Source organism: Giraffa tippelskirchi, chromosome 5, assembly GCF_054371585.1.
Source record: "Giraffa tippelskirchi isolate mGirTip1 chromosome 5, T2T-mGirTip1v1.2.pri, whole genome shotgun sequence".
NCBI lineage: Eukaryota > Metazoa > Chordata > Mammalia > Artiodactyla > Giraffidae > Giraffa > Giraffa tippelskirchi.
Genome location: NC_137279.1, coordinates 187,444,789 through 187,461,025, shown reverse-complemented (window position 1 = coordinate 187,461,025; position 16,237 = coordinate 187,444,789). Strand labels below are relative to the sequence as shown.

Sequence of the window (16,237 nt, the reverse complement as noted above, 5' to 3'; positions counted from 1 at the left end):
ACATGAGATGGGGGTCATTGTACGTTTACATTCTGAAAGCTAGACTTTAGGGGATCACTGCTGCAGGGGTAACACAGAAGCAAATTATGACCAGTATTGAAGATCATATTCCTGAGTATCTTTCCTCCATTTTTCTTTGCAGCAATCTAACAAAAAATGATGGTTCTTGGCAAATTAAATTTTTCTTAATTACAGCCAATTATCATGTCTAGGTTAGTAAAATTCCTGTTTTTACTTTCTGAATCATCAAAATATTTGGGATATACTAGAGGGACAGGAATGATTGGCCCAAAATGGAACATGAATCCCATGATAGTAGTCGTGCATGCTTAGTTGCTCAGTCGTGTCCAACTCTTTGCAACCCCATGGACTTGCAGCCCACCAGGCTCCTCTGTCCATGGGGGTTCTCCAGGCAAGAATTCTAGAGTGGGTTGCCATGCCCTCATCCAGGGGATCTTCCCAACCCAGGGATCAAACCTAAGTCTCCCACATTGCAGGCGGATTCCTTACTGTTGGAGCCACGGGGAAAGCCCAGTCAGTGAGCAGATAAATAGTAGCTGTTTCAACCAACCAGGTCTCATGGAGTTGTTAAATAAGATACAAGATATCTTCTTAGAGACTCAGTGAGACCCTTCTTGGCTTTTCCTCAAATAAAAAAAGAGACAGAATGGAAATCCCACAGGTTCTAGGGCTGAGTCCAATCTGAGTCATCAACTCTGCATCCGTAATCAGCACACAGAGCCACTGATGACTCCTGTGAGTCCCTGAACTGATGGAGTCCCTGGGATACAGGACTTCTGATTTTACTGTAGGGATGGTCCCTGGTAACTGAGATAAATCAGTCACCCTAGGCCCTTGGCACTGGCACTTTTGCCATCGTGGGCCCCTTCTTAGATGAAGAAAATATTAAAAAGATTATATGACTGGGTTGGTATAAAGACAAGTATATACCAATAGGGGTTTCCCGGACAGCTCAGTGGTAAAGAATCCACCTGCCAATGCAGGAGACATGGGAGACACAGGTTGGATCCCTGGGTCAGGAAGATCCCCTGGAGAAGGAAAAGGCAACTCACTCCAGCATTTTGCCTGGAAAATTCCAAGAGGACAGAGTTGGACATAACTGAACATGCACCCACGTATATGAAAGTGAAAGTGAAATTGTATCTGTACCTACCAGGTTCCTCCAACCATGGGACTTTCCAGGCAAGAGTATTAGAGTGGGTTGCCATTTCCTTCTCCAGGGGAATCTTCCAGACCCAGGGATTGAACCTGGGTCTCCCACACTGTTGGCAAACACTTTACTGTCTGAGCCACCAGGGAAGTTGTGGCTTCCCACACATGTACCAATAGATTTTCTGTCACCTAATAATTCTTTCTTTTCTTTCTGACTTTTAAAAGAAATGGAAAGATCCGTGTGGACCCCAAAGGGTCAGGGCCCCGTCAATGTGCAGATGCCTGCCCTGCAGCTACGCCCCACTCCTACCCAGAGATGGAGCCCGCGGCTTAAGCCTGAGGCTAGAGGACAAGGTACAGGAGCCAGTGGTGCTTTTTCCATCTCTTTCTTTGTGTCCAAACATCCGGAGGAATGAAAATAGGTCTCTCTCTCCCTTGGGCTGAATCTGGTGGAAACACATTTGTGGATGAGGAAGACTTGCCCAGCTTAGTGGCTCGAGGAAGGGGTGTTAGGAAACCCTAGGGTCTCAGGGAAGAGAGCCAGATGTAGGTTCTCGGCAGCCAAAAAGATGGTGGAACGAGGTGTGACTAAGGGTCAAGGGTCAGAGAGTCCAGCTCCCACAGCCGGGGCGAGGAGAGAGGCTGGTGGGGAACTGTCTGCCCGGGGTCTAACAGGGCTGAGGAGGTGGGCAAGCATATGAGAAAAGAGAGCAAACCCCACGGCCGTGTGGACTCTTGCCTTCTGGAAGGCAGTGTGGGTTGTTGGCAGGGAGAGTGTACAGAAGACACTGCTGGAAACCAGAGGCTCGGGTCGGGAAGCAGCCCCTGGGTCGGGGAGCAGCCCCCAGAGACAGCATTTCCGGACCCCAGGAGCGGTGGTTGGTGTGAAGGGGTAGTCAGGGTTCGGCTGAAGGACCCACCACGCGCCACATGATCGCAGATCAGCTGGAAACACACACAGGCCCGGGAGCACGGAGCCGGCCCAGGGCGGCGCCACTGTTTCCACAGAGGGTCTCTGCTCTTTCCTCTCGCTTCTCCTGTGCTCCGATCCACAGAAGGTCAGTTAGGGCAGCTGGTGAGTGAGTGGGAAGGAGGCGGGGAGAGAGGAAAGCCAGTGGCCCACCCTTCCTGACGAGTCCACCGGCTGAGAGAGGGTGCTAAGGGGAGCCTCCCCACTGGAAGATGGCGAACGGGCTGTTTAATCTACTGGACTGTGGGTCCCAATTCCTAAACTGAGATTCTTTTACCAAGTAAGGTCATCGGAAGATTTTCTCTAGGAACAACCAGAAAAGTCATGAATGAAGAGGAAAAGTTAAAATTTGACATAACCTCCTTCTTCTGCCTCTGTAACTCAGCTTGCCCCTTGCAAAGTCTAGATCACGTAGGTCACGTAGTCTCAGCAAGTGGGGACTTGCAATACTAGGAACTGGAGTTTATTTCCCTCACTCTCGTCCTGCTCTTTGCAATTGCCCAGCCCCTGCAAACCTGTTTAATCAAGCCTGTCCAGGCCAGGCATCCCCCTCCCCATCTTCACTGCTGTTCCTGCATGCGCGAAACCCCTTAGTTTAAACTAGCCTATTAACAGCTAGTGTTGCCCACTACAGTCTGTCTATAAAAACTCCGTAATCCCTTTGTTCGGGGCTCAGAGCTTGGAGTGTTAACTCCTCTGGGCCCGCCGGTATAACAAACCCGAGTTCTCCAACTCTCCACGTGTGGTGTTTGGTTTCTCGAGTACTGGTTTCTGCAACAATGAGCCTTGCCAGAATCAGACCTAAGGTCTCCCAGAGCATAAATGTCACAGAAGCAACAGAGAACAAGGACCAAGTCACATTCTGACAACATCCTACACGTGGTGTTTGTTCAACATCCCACTTACACCCTTACGATGTCCATCCAAAAGTGAGCCCCCTGGAACAAGGCTGTCCCAGCAGATCTAGATGTCTTTCTTAATCTACTCTTCCTCCTGAATAAGTCACTGGGGGACTCGATGCCTGGCCTTTTTTTTTTTTTTTTTTTTCCGTTGTGTGGCACGTGGGACCTCAGTTCTCCGCCTAGGGATCAAACTCACGCCCCCCTACCTTGGGAGCTCAGACTCAACCACTGGACCATCAGAGAAGTCTCAGGACACACCCCTATGAGTGCTGAAATAACCGTGACTAACCCCACCTGTTGAGATGTGGACCAGACACCCTCCCAGAAGCGAGCCCCGGCCTCTGGGCCCCAGCACGAGGGTTGAGCCACTCACAGCAGGCGGAGGGCTCTGTGTTCCTCTCTTTGCAGCAGCACCGGAAGCACTTCTTGACCACCCTGTAGAAGTAGGCGAAGACCACGAAGGGGAAGGGGATGTTGAGGCGGCTGCAGTATTCCTGCACCAGGAAGTACCGCTGGAACTTCCAGACCTGGTCGTTGTTCTCCTGCACGGTGCCCACGGTGTAGCTGGCGGGAGGGGAGAAAGGGTTAAGACTCAATCTTCCACAGCCCTGGCCATTTCACTGCTGAATCCGGCGACACTGGTATCAAGCTCTCACTGACACAGGAGAGAAAAATTCACTCTGGTATCAGAGCCCGAACAACTCAGGCACTCTTCCGTTCACGCCGGGTCAAAATCAGATCTGGCTTTTGTCTTGTTGTTGCTAATCACAAAAGATTGTCCAACGAGCTTTAAAATGATTCCTATGTCAAGACCTCTCAAGGGTTCTTTTTGTCCGTTAGTCTGGTATCGTGTTTCATACTGCGAGGCCCAAGGGGATGACTCTCATAGGAATAACTTGCCTACGTCATTGTGGGAGTTTAATTATAAACGATCTGGGAGAGCCGTTTGTTAATATTTATCAAGGGCCTTAAAAATATTTATCCCTTTGACCCATTGATTTTATTTCTGGAAATCTAACCTAAGAATAAGGAGACACTGAGAAAAAAGAATATAGAAATGGTTATACATTCATGGGTGTCTGGTGCCCCCACCATCCACCCAGCAGCGTGGAACAACAAAAAGTTCAACACTAAGAAAATGTATCACAAATTACGGCTAATCCATATGATTACATTATGCAGTCATTAAAAATTACATTTATAACTAACTTTTACACATTGGGAAAATGCTTATATGTGAGTGAAAATACTAAGGCTTAGATTTTTACTTACAATACCATCTCACTGTGTAAATCACAGTTCACAGGGAGAGATTCCCATAAGGAAAATTAGGATGTCTATTTATTGGGAAAATGTCTGATTGATTATATTACTGACTTATCAGTTACGAATTAAACAAAGATTGCAAGGTAGCCAACACTTATATTTACCAGACCTTGTTCTAAGCAATCTATTTATATTAGTTGATTTAATCTGCAAACAACTCTGTAGCATGTAAATGCTACCATCATCTATGACTAACAGATCAGGAAACTGAGGTAGAACCACGGTAGATAAATTGTCTGAGTCCCGCCACTGGGAAGTGATGCAGAGCCTATTTGCTTTGTCGCTGCATGATGCCTCATGACTCGGAGCATGAATGTTCTGAGTTATGCGCATTTCAGAAGGATCTGCTTGACTGTTGTTGTTATTTAGTCACCAAGCCGTGTCCGACTCTTCACAAACCCATGGACTGCAGCACGCCAGACTTCCCTGTCCCTCACCATCCCCCGGAGTTTGCCCAAGTTCCTGTCCATTAAATTGGTGATCTGCTTGGACTACTTAGTAAAAGATAACTGTGAAGCATTCTACCATTCTCTGAAGTTCAATCATCTAAGACAGTTTTACTGCTAACACCAAACCACCCCTTTAAGAGCCAAAGAAGCAGCAGTGAACTCTTAGAAATCACCTCCAAGCAAGTCCTGACTGCAAATAGATTAAATTCTCCACATTCTGGGTAAAAACTTTAGAGGCCAAACTTCTCAGGCAGACCAAATGGGATGATACATTTGTTGTGAGACTTCACTCTTGCTCTCTGCCACACTACCACCTAAGACTTAAATATCTTCAGGCAAGTGATGGTCATACACACAAGCAAAGCCTTAGCCCACATGGAGCATGGTTGTAGCTTTGCCTGTAAGTTCGGCTCTGCTTATCTTGGCACTGACTGATGAAACAGACTCCTCCAGGTCCTGGGGTCTGTGCAGGGCAGGCTTTTGCAGGGAATGTCTTTTCAATAGGGGGTGGTCTTTAAAGCGGAGGGAATTCACATTTACTGTGTATCTACCATCCATAACCTCCCAGACTAGGCATGTAAAACAGTTTCTTGATTGATCATGTGTCATCTCTACATGGTAGATTCTCTAGGTGAAAAGCAGACAGAACTGTGATGCATGAGCGTACAGCAAACTGAACCTGGCAGTGAAGCTGCCGCTTCTGCCAAATGTAGGTCAGGTTGCTCGGAGACGAACACCAAGCATCATTATCTGTCCTGGCCAGTCCCTGCTGATTCTACGTCTGCAGAGGACACTGCAGGCTTCTGTTGCTGCAATGAGAGAGGACGGCAGGCACGCCCAGGTTAATGAAGTCCAGGCGGGCAGCCTGCCAGGAATCACGTTTTACTCTATTCTTTGTGCCAGAACCAGTATCACCATTTAAATGGTGATGCCCTAGGAGCAGCATCTTAAATTCTTACCCACGCACCTAAAACTGGTTTCTGCCAATTGCCATTGCAACGCTCCAAATTAAAAAAAAAATTGCATCTATTTTCATGCATCAAATGTTGTTTTCTGAAGTTTTATCAAGAGGAATTACTCATTCCTATTGAAGGGAGAAACACTCAGGATGCCTGGAGCTGGAGAAGGTGAACTCTCCCTCTCTTCCTGGGGAGCTATGAGTGGAACTATGGCTGAGAAGGGTACTTCCTAGTGGGAAGAGATTGGCATCTTAGCTTCACCAGTCAATCAGAGGCAACAGAAAACATCTTAAGCCTCCCAGGTCATCTAGAAAAGGAATTGGCAATGTGACCCAGGGGCCAAAACTGCTCTGTAGGGGCCATGAGCAGAGAGGAGGGGATGGTGCAGGGTCACGAGGCATGGCTTCTTTCTGCACATCTGGCTGAAGCCAAGACCCTGCCCAGAACGTACAGAAAAGGCTGCCAAGCCCTGGTCTGAAATGCACTTAGGCCAGTGCCCACAACAGGGGCTGGTGTTGGTAGCACTCTTCACTTTGAAGAACTCTGCCTCCCATCTCTGCCCCACGTGCTCCTCAGGACAACCCAGCAGGCTCCAAGGAGCCCCCAGCTGGAACCACTGCTTCCTCTGCACTTCAGGGTCCAGCTTGGTGTTCCTCTCCTGGGCAAGCAGTAAAAGCCCTGATCTGCATCCCAGGGCATGTGGATGAGCTGGCTGATTACTGGGCATGAATGCCCAAAGGCCGCTTTGCAGAAATCACACATTTCTGGGGCTGACCATGCTGAGGTTTATTTACTCGGGTCCACCTTCCCCCAGAGAGCAGCAGAAAAAGACAAATGTGACTCAGAGCCAAATCCCACCCTAGACCTTCCAAATTGCTCTTCTTCTCTCAAGTCAGCTTCAGACTCAGCCAAAAAGACATGAGGACTCCCCAGGGAAGGCTGATAACTGGGCACTGCTTCAAAACGCTTTGCTCAAGTGATTTTGATGTTCCTTAGACATGATTTTCCATTTCTATAGAGGAGGGGCTGAGTTCTGCTGTCGATGCATCCCAGCCCCCTCAGCAAACCCAATGTCCAGAGCAGCTCGGGGCCCCTCCCTCAGGTTCAGGCTCTCATCCATCCAACTCTGATGGTCCTCACTCTCCCTGCCAAGCACTGGCCATCTAGTGTCTTCCTTGGGAGAAATTCTGCAAGGTCTCCCCCTTTAAAAAAAAAAATTTAGCTGCATCACGCAGCGTGTGGGATCTTAGTTCCCTAGCCGGGGATGGAACCCACGCCCCCTGCATTGGAAGCACAGAATCTTAATGACTAGACCACCAGGGAGGTCTGAGCAGGGTCCCCTTTGACTAAACATCTCTCGTGATATCTTGTGCCCTTAGCTACCCAGCCGGCGGGAGCTCTGTCCCCTAGGAGCAGCCGAGTACAAGAGGTGAGACAAACTCTCAGACACCCCTTGACGGTGAAAATGTTACTGAGAGATGAATGTTTAGGATTCAGATAGCCGTGTAATACACATGGCTGAAATTCAGCATTACGTTAAAAGAGTAATGTGCCTGACCAAAGAACAAAAGGATGACTAAATATTAAGGTCACTTATGTAATTCATCATTTTCATAATACATCATAGATCAAAAGAAAAAATACCATTTCAATTGTTGCTAGAAAGTCTTCTGGCGACATGCAACATCCATTTCTGATTAGGAGGAAAAAGAAGAAGAAGAATAAAGAAGGAGCTTAATAAATATGAAATAGGAGGAAACTTCCATGACATGATAAAAAGAAGAGAGAGAGAGAAAAGAATTCAGTAAGGAGACATGGAATTCTTTTTTTTCTCTGTCTTTTCTTTTTATCATGTCATGGAGTTTCCTCCTGTTTCTTATTTATTAAGCATCAGGGAAAAGACCCTGATGCTGGGAAAGATTGAGGGCAGGAGGAGAAGAGGGTGACAGAGGATGAGATGGTTGGGCAGCATCACCAACTCAGTGGACACGAGTTTGGCAAACTCCAGGAGATAGTGAAGGACGGGAAAGCCTTGCATGCTGCAGTCCATGGGGTCGCAAAGAGCCAGACATGACTCAGCGGCTGAAAAGCAACAAAAGAGACTTATTCCAAAGTAAGTTATATTTCATAACCTCCCTACATATCAAAAAACAATTATCAAAAAAACATAATAGAAAAACTGTCACTTACAACCACAAATGGCTAGGAAAAAATGTAACAAAACATTGACCATATCCATGTGAAAAAAATCCGTAAAACTGAGGAACTATATGTATTTGAGTAAGTGGAGAAAAACCCTTTTTTTCCTGGCACTTCTTTTAGATGTCAGCTTCCCCTAAATGAATCTACAAAGTTAACATCATCACAATAAAATTCATTAACAAAATTTTTGGAACAGGAAGGAAAAATGGATTTCAGAAGATAAGCCTTAGGCCCTCCATCTGATTAAACATACAAGAAAAGCCAGGAAAAGTCTGAGTAAGACAAATGAAGGGCCTTCATACAACAGATGTTAAACTGATTTTTAAAAATCAGTAATTAAAGCCGTTTGGTAGTAAAAACGAAAACGGAAAGCCTGATCCACAGAGCAGAATGGAAAATCTGTAAAAAATACACAAAGAAAAAGTAGACACTAAAACGATGGCGGAATCTAGAAAAACTTGAAATACAAGAAACTTGCCAGCTAGACTGCAAGCAGATCAACCTCTCTTCCAAGCTTTTCACAGATTTCAGGCATTTTTCCATCTGCCCTTCTTTGCCTGACACGCCAGCAATAGCCAGGGATCCCGGATCACCCTGAGGTTTTGCACCCACACAGTGCCCCAGCGGGTGTGTTAAGATGTTCTGCACATCCCGGCTCCCCTCTGACACTGCAGCACCAAAAACACACCAAAGTGAACGGTCAGGGACACACCAAAGTGAACGGTCAGGGACACACCAAAGTGAACGGTCACACCAAAGTGAACGGTCACACCAAAGTGAACGGTCACACCAAAGTGAACGGTCACACCAAAGTGAACGGTCAGGGACACACCAAAGTGAACGGTCACACCAAAGTGAACGGTCACACCAAAGTGAACGGTCAGGGACACACCAAAGTGAACGGTCACACCAAAGTGAACGGTCAGGGACACACCAAAGTGAACGGTCACACCAAAGTGAACGGTCACACCAAAGTGAACGGTCAGGGACACACCAAAGTGAACGGTCACACCAAAGTGAACGGTCAGGGACACACCAAAGTGAACGGTCACACCAAAGTGAACGGTCAGGGACACACCAAAGTGAACGGTCAGGGACACACCAAAGTGAACGGTCAGGGACACACCAAAGTGAACGGTCAGGGACACACCAAAGTGAACGGTCACACCAAAGTGAACGGTCACACCAAAGTGAACGGTCACACCAAAGTGAACGGTCAGGGACACACCAAAGTGAACGGTCAGGGACACACCAAAGTGAACGGTCACACCAAAGTGAACGGTCACACCAAAGTGAACGGTCAGGGACACACCAAAGTGAACGGTCACACCAAAGTGAACGGTCAGGGACACACCAAAGTGAACGGTCAGGGACACACCAAAGTGAACGGTCACACCAAAGTGAACGGTCACACCAAAGTGAACGGTCACACCAAAGTGAACGGTCAGGGACACACCAAAGTGAACGGTCACACCAAAGTGAACGGTCACACCAAAGTGAACGGTCAGGGACACACCAAAGTGAACGGTCACACCAAAGTGAACGGTCAGGGACACACCAAAGTGAACGGTCACACCAAAGTGAACGGTCAGGGACACACCAAAGTGAACGGTCAGGGACACACCAAAGTGAACGGTCAGGGACACACCAAAGTGAACGGTCACACCAAAGTGAACGGTCACACCAAAGTGAACGGTCAGGGACACACCAAAGTGAACGGTCAGGGACACACCAAAGTGAACGGTCACACCAAAGTGAACGGTCACACCAAAGTGAACGGTCAGGGACACACCAAAGTGAACGGTCACACCAAAGTGAACGGTCAGGGACACACCAAAGTGAACGGTCAGGGACACACCAAAGTGAACGGTCAGGGACACACCAAAGTGAACGGTCAGGGACACACCAAAGTGAACGGTCACACCAAAGTGAACGGTCACACCAAAGTGAACGGTCAGGGACACACCAAAGTGAACGGTCAGGGACACACCAAAGTGAACGGTCAGGGACACACCAAAGTGAACGGTCACACCAAAGTGAACGGTCAGGGACACACCAAAGTGAACGGTCAGGGACACACCAAAGTGAACGGTCAGGGACACACCAAAGTGAACGGTCAGGGACACACCAAAGTGAACGGTCACACCAAAGTGAACGGTCACACCAAAGTGAACGGTCAGGGACACACCAAAGTGAACGGTCACACCAAAGTGAACGGTCACACCAAAGTGAACGGTCAGGGACGGGCAGCAATTTCATGGCACTGGTTTTTGAGATGCTAAATGTCGAGCTTGTTTTTGTAAAAGCAACACAACCAAGACCCTATGCTGCTTGCCTGTGTAGAGACCCATGAAAATCTCCCTTCACCTGCAGGAAAAACTCCAAATTGTTTGCCACGGCATAAAAGACTCCATAACCTACCGCTGCCAACTTCCTCTCCTCTGTAGCCGCTGGTCCTCCCCAGACCGCTTTATCTCCTCTGCCTCTCCCTCTCCAACCAAACCTCAAAGGGCAAAGGTCTCATCCGCTCACTGCTGCCCACCCCCAGGATCTGTCACAAGTAATGACCCCCGCTCAGCACCATTGTCCTTTGTCAGGAGCCTTTTTGCGCTGTTTATATTGTTTGTATCATATCACATCATCTTATATCAGTATGCCTCATGCCCATCGCCCTCAAATAGCAAGGATTTCTTCTTTTTGGAATATAATTGCTTTCCAATGTTGTGACAGTTCCTGCTGAACAACGTGACTCAGCCATAGGTAAGCATACATCCCCTCCCTCTTAAGCTTCCCTCCCCACTCCGTCCCCACCTCCCCTGCTCCCGTAGGTCATCAGCACATCAGGCTGAGCTCTTTGTGTTAGACAGCAGCTTCCCACCAGCTGTCTGTTTACACACGGTAGTGTATATACATCAGTGCTCCTCTGTCAGTGTGATAGACAGAGCAGCACACTCCCTCCCCTTCCACCGCACACCCCGTCTCCACATGTCCATTCTCTACGTCTCAGATGGCAGAGATTTTAACCTCTCTCTGCCTCCGGTTCCTCATTTATAAATGGTTATAAAGCCACGCCTACACAAACTTGATGAATCATTAAACAAGGCCGCACATGCCAAGCACTTGGATGTGCCTAGCCCAATAAAGTATCAATAAATATTAGCTATTGTTATCGTTACCATTATCTGCTCCCTTTTCATCCTGGTTCAATAGCCTGCCTGGGACTAATGAAGTCATTCAAACGCTTAAGTCTCTAACACGTGATATTTTCTCTTTTCTACTTTGCTCCATATTTGTAATGAACATACATTAGTCCTATGATTAAAAAAAATCATTCTTAGAAATCACCCTAAAGGGGGCATGTCTGATGGGTCCCTTTCAGCAGAAAAGCCTCTGGTGGATTGATCCTCAGGATGCAGCATCTGTAAGCACCACAGCTGTATGTTAAGGTGACCCTGAGTTATTTACTGACAATAAAGTTCACTCCATGCTCTGATAAGCCACACACTGCCTGTGATCAATAATTTTAATGTGGAATAATCACAGATGTTCACATCCATTTCCTTTCCCCGCTGAATACCATCTAGAGAACATTCCAATATCACTTTAAAATCCCAAGTGTTCATTTACTTTGAGTTCAAAAGGCTGCCATTGTGTATAGTTAAGCTGTTCCATGAATATTTTGATGTGATGGGGGTCATAACCCAGAGCTGTGGGCTCGAAAAGTGAAAGTGAAAGTCACTCAGTAGTATCCGACTCTTTATGACTCCATGGACTATACAGTCCATGGAATTCTCCAGGCCAGAATACTGGAGTGGGTAGCCCTTCTATTCTCCAGGGGATCTTCCTAACCCAGGAATCGAAACGGGGTCTCCTGCATTGCAGGCAGATTCTTTACCAGCTGAGCTACCAGGGAAGCCCAGAGCAACCATTACAACCATCTTCCAAGACAGTGTTCTGACCAGTTAGCCTAAGGATAGCAAGGGAGCTGCTCTCAAGAGCCCGGACAGGGATTAACAAAGAAAAGGCCTCTGCTTGAGCCCAAGAGGAATCCAGGAAGCACCCCTGGGAAGGGAATTCCTCCAGCTTTTACACTTAAGCACTGAAGGCAACAGTAGGCTGCAGCCCGACCCAACAGCTCAGGACTCATGGGGAAAACACTCAGGTTCAAGTCTTGAATGGACACAGCAAGCTGGACGGCAGTGTGGCCAGTACCGCGGATGCTGAGCTGCCCAACCAGCACTTCCTCGACCCCAAAATCACAGGCCAGACTCCTGTCCCTCTCAGCTTCAAATTCTATCATTTTATGATTGTCAGGGGCATAATGAATTACCAGCTGACACAGTCCTCAAGAATGGCTTTGGAGAACACCTGGAGGAGGAAATGGCAACCCACTCCAGTACTCTTGCCTGGAGAATCCCATGGCCAGAGGAGCCTGGCGGGCTGCAGGCAGTCCATGGGGTCTCAAGAGTCTGACACAGCTGAGCACAAACACACACACACACACTCACAGCACACAGACTCAGGCAAGCTCTAAGCACTATTCCACTTTGACTCCTGAGATCTACTGAATTCACGTCACTCAAAGTCCACAGCACTGGGAGCTGTCGGCCTTTTCGTTTAATCGTTGTAGACACTGTATCAGTGGTCGGTTTTTACAGGGGCCACCCAGTGCTCAACATAAAGGTTGATAGGAGAGGCTATCAGTGTCAAATAGATTCCCAATCATCTCATTTCCTCCTCACTCTCGCTTCAAGTCTGGGACTGGTCCTCCCTTCTCTGCCCTCACATGGATACATAATCACTCATCTTGCCACCTCTCTCGGCAAGCTCAGACCTGGGGACTTTTGGCAGCCTGACATGGTCCAGCTTCCCTTAAGCAATACACGTGTCTGGACCCCGAAGTCCTTTTCAGGAGCCCCGTTAGAGCCAGTGATGGTGGAGGGAGGGAAGTGGTTGCACATTCCCTCTTTAAGGCCAAGTGTGACCAATGGCCACGTGACCTCCGTGGCCCACACATCTGACACAGAACAGATGTTATCTATGTGACAAACCCATCACTAGTTTGACATTCACCACTAACACTTCCCTAGTGGCTTCCCTAGTGGCTCAGTTGGTAATGCATTTGTTTGCGATGCGGGAGACCTGGGTTCGATCCCTGGGTTGGGAAGATCCCCTGGAGAAGGACATGGCAACCCACTCCAGTACCCTTGCCTGGAAAATCCCATGGACGGAGGAGCCTGGTGGGCTACAGTCCATGGGGTCACAAAGAGTCGGACACGATTGAGGGACTTCACTATTAACACTTCACCCTGAGTAACAGAACCGGAAGCTAAGTTCCTAACTGGTGACCGAATAATGAACCAAAAGCAGAAAGAATCCTGTTCTTTTCATCCATGGGACAAACCCAGGAAGGGCCAGGCACTGAGACAGACACAGTCTCTGCCCTCCCGAGCTTACAGTCTGGAAGGAGAGGAGGCTGTTGCTGTGAAGGGGGCTCATGGGGTCGCTATGCACAGTAGGGAGGGTACGTGGACCACTCAGGCCAACGATGCTGCTGGGCTCCTTACAGGACAAGCAGGAAGGGGGAGGGAGCCGTCAAGATGGAACAGGTAATGCCGACAAAGCGGTGACATCTGCAAGCGCGTCAGGCAGGACAGACCACCCCATTCAGGGGTGCACAGGTGGGATGCCTGGAGACAGAATCCTGAAGGTGTTTTCAGAGTTCAGGTCACAGACGGCCTTGGAGGAGGTTGAAACTTACCCCAAACACTGTGGGAAAATACTAAAATGCTTCCAGAATTTTAAGCAAAGCAGTGACATTTTGGAAGCACCTGGACTAGAGGTGGATGTCTCTGTGCACCTGAAGACCAGATGACCACTCGCTGCTCAGGGCCATGGATGTGTGATGTCCCCAGAGGCACATGTCCCCCCACCCAGCCTCACTCAAGGGCGGGCCACTGACCAACAGAGAAAGATGACCCTTGATTACAATCCTGGTGCCCCTCATGGCTCTATGTGACAACTGACTGATTTTTTTTTTTTAATTATAGAAGTAATATGTGATCATTGTGATGAGGGGAATATATACTTGATTTTTAAAATTTCTTGTGTTTTTATTGTCAGAAAATAAGATTATACCCTAAAATAAGTCCGCACTTTGCTTTTTATATTTAACAAAATATCCTTCTAAGTCAATAAACAGAGATCCCACCTTTTCTTTTTAAAGGAGCATAATATTCCCTAGTATGGGTAGAACATGTTTTGTTCTGTCATCAGCTTATTGACAGGCATCAAATGATGATCTAATAAATGCTCTTACATATGTACCCTTAGTAAAGATTCCCAGACGTGAAGGAGTTGGGCCAAAAGTTTGTATATTTTTAATAGCTATTTTCAGATCACTCTCCCAAAAGCTGGAGACAATTCAGACTCCCAGAACCACCCCCAACCCTTCTTGTGATGTCTGTTTACCTGGTGGATCCTAAACCAGCACCTCACTCTTGGTTTCATCTGACCTTTCCCACAACAAGGTTGAGCCCCTTTCCATATCATTAGGGACCATTTGGATTTCTCTGAATTGCATCCCTCTTGCCCATTTTCTACTGGCTCATCTTTCTTTTACCAGTGTGCAGGAGCCCATTCTATCTTAAGAATTAGAAGCCTTTGCTCACATTCAGGCAAAGATTGCCCCCAGTCTATCATTTATCACGTGACTCCATCTGTGGTCCCCTGTACTAAAACATTTGTTTAATGAAATCAAGTGTATTTCTTGTCTGTCATAGATTCCCAGTTTTGGAGTTCAACTACAGTTTTCATTCACTCCAAGGTTTAACAAATAATTTTTTAATTTGTATTTTGTTTCTGAACTATTTGTCTCTCTCTCTGTGCCAGGATTCATGTACTCAATATAACCAGCTACTTCACAGTAACAGCATAAAAAACTAAGGTACCTCCATTGTAACCGCCATATGGGGCTCTTTGAAACCCTCTTAAGAAAGAATAAGAAAAGTAATTAGCCCCCAACTAAAATAAATAAATTTATAAAAAAAAAAAAAAGAAAGAATAAGGGGTGAGATAAACATGATTTTCTAAATGTATTAAAGAGAATGGCCAAAGGCAATAAAAATGTTTCAGAGTCCCATCGAGTTCTCATGCCAACCTCATTAGACATGAGACCCAAAGAGAATCACTCTCCTGACCCTGTGCTCTTGACTTGTACTTAAACTCAACATTTTAAAGCAGCGACTACCTAACAGCTAAGTCCCTTAAGCCCTGGAAACCATCCATCTGAGTCCAGAGAAAGTGAGAACCTTGAGCTGAGCTGGGATGCAGTCACCGTCAGGTCAGCATCACGATGCTCTGGGGAGGTTGCTAAAAGGACATCTAACGTACAGTCTGAACATGCTGGAGGGATTCAGGGGGTCATCTGTCTTTGGGGTCAAATAAACTCAGGTTATAGCTTACAGGGACACACTACATTCGTAATTTAGTCCCTTCAAGGCCCCTCCCTACTCTAGACCACCAGTGCCCTAGAGACTTCTATCATGCGCTCCTCAAGGGGGAACTTTACTGCTTCCCTCCCAGTGCCTCCAGCCTGGCCCAGCACTGGGCCTGGCTCGGCGTGGACACCCAGCCAGTGTGTCACCGAGCATGGCCAGCACGTCACCGAGCACGTACCCAAACATGGCGACCAGCAGGTTGACCAGCAGGATGTTGGTGGACAGCATGTAGATGCACACCAGGGGGATGGTGATCCACTCGGGGAAGCGGGGCAGGTTGTGCTCGTCCAGCTCCACGCACAGGGGCTTGGACTCGTTCCCGGTGAAGGTGCAGTGGGAGAAGTCGTACGTGGTACCTGAGGATGCAACAACCAACAGGCAAGGTGAGGACACTCGGAAGGGCAACACTAAGGCTCCCCAGAGGGACACGAGGTGAAGATCGTGCTTTGTGTTGGGCACTGTTCCAAGGCACTCTACCCAACTGGGCATAAGCCTCAGAAGCATGCTTCATTCATTGACTAATATTCCACTGAAATAACGCCATTTGTAGCAACATGGATGGACCTAGAGATTATCATACTAAGTGAAATAAGTCAGAAAGAGAAATAAACATATTATATGATATTACTTATAGTGAAAGTCACTCAGTCATGTCCGATTCTTTGCGACCCCATGGACTATACAGTCCATGGAATTCTCCAGGCCAGAATACTGAGTAAGTAGCCTTTCCCTTCTCCAGGGGATCTTTCCAACCCAG

At 47.5% G+C, this 16,237-nt stretch overlaps 2 protein-coding genes across 9 annotated transcripts in view; one reads left to right on the top strand and one right to left on the bottom strand.

Moving 5' to 3' along the window:
• The window catches only part of TRPM8 (transient receptor potential cation channel subfamily M member 8), an 89,750-nt gene that overhangs the window by 15,763 nt on the left and 57,750 nt on the right, over nt 1-16,237 (bottom strand). For all 8 annotated transcript variants that reach the window (XR_014052321.1, XR_014052322.1, XR_014052320.1 and 5 more), the window contains 2 exons: nt 15,659-15,836; nt 3,419-3,609 (listed from right to left, as the gene is read on the bottom strand). Coding sequence is in view for 3 of the 8 variants with exons in the window: in XM_081485734.1 (XP_081341860.1) it covers nt 3,419-3,609; nt 15,659-15,836 (369 nt within the window). In the remaining 5 variants the exon portion in view is untranslated. The remainder of the gene's footprint in view (nt 1-3,418; nt 3,610-15,658; nt 15,837-16,237) is intronic.
• Nucleotides 7,745-10,385, top strand: LOC145507929 (uncharacterized). Its single transcript, XM_081495415.1, has 2 exons — nt 7,745-9,760; nt 10,355-10,385. The coding sequence occupies exons 1-2, from the start codon at nt 8,619-8,621 to the stop codon at nt 10,383-10,385; spliced, it is 1,173 nt and encodes a 390-aa protein (XP_081351541.1). The 5' UTR covers nt 7,745-8,618.

Coding starts and splice junctions, on each gene's coding strand:
- LOC145507929 (XM_081495415.1), top strand. CDS start 8,619: ATGTTCTGCACATCCCGGCTCCCCTCTGACACTGCAGCACCAAAAACA. Junction 9,761..10,354: donor CGGTCACACCAAAGTGAACG/GTCAGGGACACA, acceptor CTTCACCTGCAG/GAAAAACTCCAAATTGTTTG.